General features: G+C 54.9%; 1 protein-coding gene and 1 long non-coding RNA gene across 2 annotated transcripts in view; one reads left to right on the forward strand and one right to left on the reverse strand.

Annotated features, from left to right (window-relative positions):
- The window catches only part of PRKAR1B (protein kinase cAMP-dependent type I regulatory subunit beta), a 168,920-nt gene that overhangs the window by 108,121 nt on the left and 53,188 nt on the right, over positions 1 to 7,611 (forward strand). Inside the window, exons 5-6 of the mRNA XM_023188481.2 lie at positions 4,112 to 4,173; positions 5,326 to 5,372. Coding sequence (XP_023044249.1) covers positions 4,112 to 4,173; positions 5,326 to 5,372 — 109 coding nt within the window. The remainder of the gene's footprint in view (positions 1 to 4,111; positions 4,174 to 5,325; positions 5,373 to 7,611) is intronic.
- Positions 2,914 to 7,611, reverse strand: part of LOC111523687 — a 5,567-nt gene continuing 869 nt past the window's right edge. Inside the window, exon 2 of the long non-coding RNA XR_002725592.2 lies at positions 2,914 to 3,548. This is a non-coding gene — a long non-coding RNA (uncharacterized LOC111523687). The remainder of the gene's footprint in view (positions 3,549 to 7,611) is intronic.

A 7,611-nucleotide genomic window follows, 5' to 3' on the forward strand; every position in this document is an offset into this window, starting at 1 on the left:
TCCATCCATCCATCCATCCATCCATCCATCTGCTCACCCACCTGTCCATCCATGTGTCCCTTCATCCACCCACCCATCCAACCATCCATATTGTACTGAGGACCTTCTGAGTCAGACCTGGGCTCAGCACTGCAGCCTGCAGTGAACATGTGGTCTCCATCTCAGAGCTCAGTCAGCTGTGGGAGGCGGGGAGTCAGCCGTGGGAGGCGGAAGCCATCCGCAGAGTAAGAAGTACAGGAACTGAGGTGTTGCAGGAGGGGGAGGTATCAGCATTGGGAGTGGTGTAGGTGGAGGCTTTCAAAAGATTTGTGATCTCTGAGCCACAGGCCAGATGGGACTGGAACCCAAGACGGGCCGTTTCCTGGAAATCGTTCTGACTGAGCACCGCCGGCCAGCCGCGACCCAAACAGCAGGGCCTCCTTACTGGGCTCCTGTCCAAAGAGATCTGGTGGTGTCCATCCCAGATGCCCAAGTCCTCAGCCCCCGGCTTAGAGACCAGTCCAGGGCACGGATGGAGACAGAGACAGAGGGAGGGAGGGAGAGGGACAGAGAGAGGGAGGGGTGGGTGAGAGGGAGGAGTGTGCTCTGCTCGGAGGAGGACTCTGCACCTAGGGAAGCCAGACAGTGGAGGAGCGTTGATGATCCGGGCTTCAGCCTGACTTCACCTCTTCCTGGCTTCTTGACCTTGGGTGAAGTTACTTTGTGTCTTGTTTCCTTATCTGGAAACTGGACAGAACAGCAGTGCTGACCTCATAGGGGCGGGTGAGGATGGAGCGAGAGACAGACCAGGGGCTCTGCCCTCAGCCCCCGCAGGAAGGGCTGGCTGGAATGTCTTCGTGTTTTTCTTTCTCTTACCAGGCCTGAGTGCTGGGGGGCTTTCCGTGTCCCCGGAACCCAGCACAGCCCCTGATGCAGACGAGCTAAGCTGTGTTTGTTGATGGGGTGGGGGGGGGCACCCCCATGTGAGACGATTTAAAATCTGAGCCAGCAGCTTCACTTAACCTTCCAGAGTGACTGCTGGATTAGAAGAGAAAACTGTTTTTCTTTTTACAGACAGAAGAGGCCAGGGCCTTTTAATTCCATTAAGCGCTGAGAGAGAGGAAGGCATGGGGGTTTTGTGTGAAAGGGGCAGACGGTGGAAAAGCTGGGTGAAGCTGTGCAGTGGGCAGCGTGGGCAGGGCTGACCGCAGCTCGGGGCTGTTGCCTGGAGACGTCTGTGTTCAGGCCTTTGTCGGAGATGAGCTGGCGACATTCGGGCATTGAAGTTTCTTCTGAAGAAAAATGGGGCTCCCAGACCTTTTTGGTAAACGAGGCTGGGCTCTCTGGGCTCTGCTGATCACAGAGCCGGGGACTAGGCTTCCCTGCAGGTGCACACCTGGGGAGATGAGGGACACCTGTGTGGCCAACAGAGCAACCCAGCGAGGCTCATTCAAGAGGCGCTCCAGGAGGGGCGGCTCTGGACGGGGCCACGCCCAGGCACCTGGGTGTGTGGAAAGTTGACTTTCATTGATACTAAGGACTGAACAGCCCCGTCTGGATATCGAAACCTCCCAGGAGAGGTTTCAGCCGACCCCTGCCTTTGTTCAGGCTCCGGTAGACGCACGTGAGTGGAATGTGAGCCTCGAATCATCGGGGTGCAGCCTCCTTGACCTGCCCCCTCTTTGTGGGGAGTTCTGTGGTGTCCATCGTGGTCCAGCGTGTGATGGCAGGAACCAGAAGCACTGGAAATGTCCATCTAGGCAGGAACGGGTGAAGGAACGAGGGTGTTTGTATAGAGAATGCCAGGTAGGGCGGTGCAGCGGCTCACCCCTGTAATCCCAGCACTTTGGGAGGCTGAGGTAGGAGGATTGCTTGAGGTCAGGAATTGGAGACCAGCCTGGGCAACATAGCAAGACCCATCTATTAAAAAATAAAAAATAAGCAGGTGTGGCGGCACGTGCCTGTACAGTCCCAGCTACTCGGGAGGCTGAGGTGAGAGGACACCGTGAGCCCCGGAGTTTGAGGCTGCAGTGAACTGTGGCAGCACCCCTATACTCCAGCCTGGGCAGCAGAATGAGATGCCGTCTCTTCCAAGAAAAGAATACTAGGCAGCATAAAAGGAGCAAAGAAGCTTCAGGATTTGTGTTTTCACCCAGGTGCATTTCAGAAAATATGTGTCAGGAGGGAGAATAGAATTGTGAAAGGGTATCTTTATGTCAGTGACATGCAGTGATGCAGACACCCCTGGCAATGCACGCTTTTCACGGGTGCACACGTGTGATCACGGATGCCCGTGTGCGAAGTGGTGACACAGAGCAAGCGTGTTGGAGGCGGCACTTGGCCTCCACACCCGGGCCCCAGCAGTGATGCCGGACGGCTTCCCAGGAGAGAGCGGTGGAGGCAGCATGGTCCTGAGCCGGGTGGTGGGGGGTACACAGTGTCCTTTTGATTACTTATGGCATTTAATGGAATATTTTACCATTATAAGTTGAAATATATATTTTTTTTTAAAAAGAGGGAGGAATTGTAAAATGATTTCTTAAAGATCTGTTCATTCTGAGAACCCATTCTTTTGTGGTTTTGAAGAAATACAGTTTAGAGCACAGTGCCAGGACGGCTCCTGCAGATGTGCACCAGGGAGCCTGTGGCCAGGAAACGTCCCCACCGGGGCCAGGTGCCTGGGACTGGGGCTGGGGCAGCATGGCCAAGCCCCACCACCCAGGTGGGCAGATGGTGGAGGCCCCCAGCTCTCCCCCAGCCCTGCCACCCACTGACCCCTCGCCAGGTGGGAGGACAGTGGAGGCCCCCAGCCTTCCCTACAGCCCTGCCACCCACTGACCCCTCCTGCAGTTCTGCCCCCCTCCCGGAGGAAACAGGAAACTGAGTTGCCCGGGAAGCTGGGAACAAGGACTCAAAAAAGAAGCATTTCTTAAATAGAGAGAAAACAACCACTATTTTAAGAATGCCTTATTCATGGGCCCTGGAACCAGGAGGGTCAGGGCTGTCTGGATCTTTGATTTTATATTTGTTTCCTGGGTGGTTCAGCCCCCATCCCCATGAGTCAGGGGGCACCTGTGGGCCGGCAAAGGTTTCCAAGAATCTCCATTTTAAGTCATCAGGGTGGGCAGGAGGCTGTCCTCGAAGCGTCCCTGTGGGTGCACTCCCTGCCTGGGTCTCTGGTTTCTCTGCATCACATTGTGGGCTAAGTGCTTGTTGAGGGGTCCAGTCTCCGAAGGTGGTTATTGCATCTATTAATAAGAGTGGGACGCTGGCACCATGTTCTGGGGCAGGTGCCTCTCTACCTTCCTGGCCTATGGGTGCTTTCCCACTTTTCCCAGGCACCTCTGCCAGCTCCCCCATGCCCCTTGGGTCCTGTTTACATGGTCCATTTCACATCCAGATTTGGAACACTGGACAGTCAGGCTGCCCGGTTGGCACAGCCCCAAGACTCGGCCTCACCAGCTTCGAGTTTGCGTGTCACGAAGGGTCTGTGTTTTCCACAGAGAGGCTCCGAACCTCCCTTCTATGTCAAGGGTCCCAGGATTCTCCTTCCACTGCAAGTGTTCTCCCTGAAAGGAAAAAAATGCAGATTGCTGGTTGGATTCTAGTAGCATTGCATTTACTGGCGGGAGAATGTTCACAATCTATTGTTACTTTTGTTTTTCTAAATGGAGTTCAAAATGCATGTATGGTGTGACCCCATTTCTGTAAAAACCAAAACAGCAAACTGTGTCTGCGCACAGAACAGAAATGGGGCTGGGAGGCTGTATGCCCGGGGCTCGCAGTGCCATCTCCGGCCCTCGAGTCATGAAGGATTTCAGCTTTCTTCTTTGAACTCTCATGGACTTTCTCATTTTCCCTGATGACTGTGAAGTGATTTTTGTGAAGTGAGGGGAGGAAGTGAGGGGGCCTTTGTGCACACGGCCTGGATGCCCGCACGGTGCAGGGTGCTTTGAGGGGCTGTGATACCTGAGATGGTCACTGCTTCCCAGGCTGGCTGAGTAGTCTCTGGGTCTGGGATGCCTGTCCGCCCTTCTCCTTGCCCACCTGCCCTGGGAGGGGCCTCTGCGCTCTGCTGTTTAAATGTCCCCACGCTGCCTGCAGCCCTAATTTAGCGTGTTTTGCTTTTCAGTGACATATTCGATGCCATGTTCCCTGTCACTCACATCGCTGGGGAGACCGTTATACAGCAAGGTACGTTCTGCCTGCTCCTCTGAGCCAAAGGCCAGAGGGGAAAAATGGACTATGTGCTTAAAAAAAAAAAAAAAATAGTATAAGGCCAGGCATGATGGCCCACGCCTGTAATCCCAGCACTTTGGGAGGCTAAGGCAGGCGGATCACCTGAGGTCAGGGGTTCGAGGCCAGCCTGACCAACATGATGAAAACCTGTCTCTACTAAAAATAAAAATTAGCTAGGCGTGGTGGCGGGTGCCTGTAATGCCAGTTACTCCAGAGGCTGAGGCAGGAGAGTCCCCTGAACCTGGGAGGCGGAGGTTACAGTGAGCTGAGTTCGCGCCATTGAACTCCAGCCTGGGTGATAGAGTAATACTCTGTCTCAAAATTTAAAAGTATATATATATACTTATACATACATACACACATATAATATGCACATATATGCATGTATGTGTGTACACATACATGTGTACATATATATACACATATATACATGTGTATGTATAAAAGATACATGTATGTATAAACTAAGTAAATATAAAATAAAATATATACATGTATGTATAAAACTAAAGTAATATAATATAATTACACACACACACACACACACACATACATGTATAAAACTCTCATTGTTAGGCTGGGTGCAGTGGTTCACACCTGTAATCCCAGCACTTTGGGAGGCCAAGGCAGGTGGATCACCTGAGGTCAGGAGTTCGAGACCAGCCTGGCCAACATGGTGAAACCCCATCTCTACTAAAACTACAAAAAAATTAGCTGGGCGTGGTGACAGGTGCCTGTAGTCCCAGCTACTCCAGAGGCTGAGCAGGAGAATCGCTTGAACCTGGGAGGCGGAGGTTGCAGTGAGCCGAGATTGTGCCACTGCACTCCAGCCTGACTCCATCTCAAAAAAAAAAAACAAAAAAAAAAAACAAACAAAAAAACCTCTCATTGTTTACAGAAAGTTCACTAATGAAACTTCATAAAAGGCTCTTTAACGAGTTATCTCAGTGTTTCCATAATCTTGTCATTAAAAAAGAATTGCTGGCACCCAGGATGTTGCCTGAGGAGGGTCTATGCAACAGTGTTGCAATAGTTGTTTGCAAGAGAAACTGTAACTTCTGTGTCTTGATGTGCTTTGTATCTGTTTACTTTCTTCTTTTGTTACAGGGAATGAAGGAGACAACTTCTATGTCATTGATCAAGGGGAAGTGGATGTGAGTATCGCTCTCTTTGGAAAATAGTGCGTCTTTGCGTGTCCTGTGTGAAGACTTGCCCCTCTGTGCAGCACCAGGCCCCCAACAAACACTGCGCTGAGTGTCATATTTCTAGGGTTTTAATCCAGAAATGTAATTACTGTGTCTTAGAAGAGAATATGGGACTATCAGAAGTGCAGAGGGAAGCGAGGGTGATGCTGGTGGGTGGCAGCAGCGGCCACAGGTCTTCCAAGGCCGCTGTCTTCTGCTTGCCCCTCGGCTGGGACTGCTGGGTGCTGGCCAGGGTGGTTCTGTTTGACCCAGCACCATCTCCAGATCTGAGGCTGGTGAATACACCAGGCTCACCCACCACATGGGATGTTAACGTGTCAAAGTGGGTGGGAGAGTGGTGTGCTTACAGACCCCATAGGACCGACGACGTCACGGTCAAACAGCGGCGGCCTTTTCCACGTGTGTTCGGCTCCCCACTCAGAACGTCCAAGCCATGAGTTGGGTCCCACCCTTGTCTCAAGAGCAGAGGGACCCATCCTTTTATGAGATGCTCCCGCTGTTTTGGAAGGAGAAGCATCCCCTCCTCTGGAGACCCTGTCTCGTGCCCCATGGCCAGGCCGGGATGCCGGCATCACCCCTGGCCCTACAGCCTGGTCTTAGCCAGAGCCTCTGGCTCCCATCTCGTCCGCCGCCTGATTTAGAGCCCGGGTGCTCTGGTGTGAAGCTTTGAGGTCCCCTCATCCCCCGCTGGGCTCCCCCCCGACAGCAGCCTGACCTTGCCAGTGCTGAGCGGATGGCGCGGCCTCTGGGAAAGCACCTCTAGGAGTTTGTTTCCCTTTGAATCAGGCCTGAGCCCCTGACGCAGTCAGCGGGAAGGACCTCAGTGACACCATCCTCCCTTGGTTCCTGGAATCTGCCTGCACTGGCAGCCCCAGGGCCTTGGTGTGTGCCCCCTGCTCTGCCGGGAACCCCGTTAGCTCCTGCTTCTCCTTCTGCTAAATGTCACTTCCCAGTGGGCGTCCGCAGACATGTCCCACGCCTCCCTCGAAGGAGCCTCTGCGGCTCGTGGTGATGACCTCTCCTGAGACCGTCTCTTTATGGCCTTTGTGCACACGGCCCGGATGCCCCCACGGTGCAGGGTGCTTTGAGGGTCTGTGATACCCGAGACGGTCACTGCTTCCCAGGCTGGCTGAGTCGTCTCTGGGTCTGGGATGCCTGCCCACCCTTCTCCTTGCCCACCTGCCCTGGGAGGCGGCCTCCGCGCTCTGCTGTGCAGGCAACGCCACCCCCTGCTGCCCGGCACGAGCTATTTCGGGGTTTGTCCTCCGGTGGCTGTGCCTCTGTCCAGGCCACGCTATTCTGGGGAGGGCATTTTCTCATTTGTTTCCGTGGCAGCCGCAGACTCTGTCCCCCATCGCGCCGTGTTTCTGGGAACCTGAGCAGGCCTGCTCTGTTCCGGAGCTGATAGCACAGGAAATGACTCAGGGGTCCCACCTCCCCGCGAGGGGCACGCGCTTCAGGCCCGGCCCGCACAGGCAGGGAAAGAGCCGGTTTCTCTTCTCCCTGGTGTGCTCTGTCCTGAGCCGGAACCCACAGGCTGGGCCCCTAGACCGGGCCTCTGGGGCAGACCTTTGTGTCAGGGAGTGGGGTGCTCCTATCTCCCCCAAAGACGGAAACTGAGGCAGGTGCCAAAGGTCCCGGGGACTGCCCAGCCTCAGAGGAAGTGTGGAGGGGGAAGGCTGGAGGGCGGCACTGGCGGGTCAACCCTGGACTCAGCTGCCAGGCCACAGAGTCATCTCCTGCTGGCTTTGCTTCGAGTTTAAAAAAAGCCCAGCCCAGGATATAGAGAAGACAGAGGAGGATGCGGCCAGCATCCCAGCCGGGCATCGTCCTGGGGCCTGGGCTTATCCCAGGAGGTGGCCTCGTTGTGCCCAGCGTCCAGACACCAGGGCCTGCTGGGGGGCTGCAGGGAATGGGGCTGAGCCCCCAGCAGACAGGGCAGGGCTGATCCCAGAGCGACCCTGGCAGCCCAGGCCTGCCCAGGTCAGCAGTGCTGAGGGCAGAGCCGCCTCTGGGGGAGGTATGGGATGGGCGGGTTCCTGACTGCACCCACCACTTTCCCCAGCCCCAAATCTCATGCTACTCACAGCCCCTCTTCCAGTTCACACACCGGGTCCTGGTTTCACTGTGTCACCTCCTCCCCTGCCCTCTCCACTCTGGGTCCCGGTGTCACCTCCTCCCCCATCCC

This window comes from Piliocolobus tephrosceles, chromosome 8 (genome assembly GCF_002776525.5).
Source record: "Piliocolobus tephrosceles isolate RC106 chromosome 8, ASM277652v3, whole genome shotgun sequence".
NCBI classification, from domain to species: domain Eukaryota; kingdom Metazoa; phylum Chordata; class Mammalia; order Primates; family Cercopithecidae; genus Piliocolobus; species Piliocolobus tephrosceles.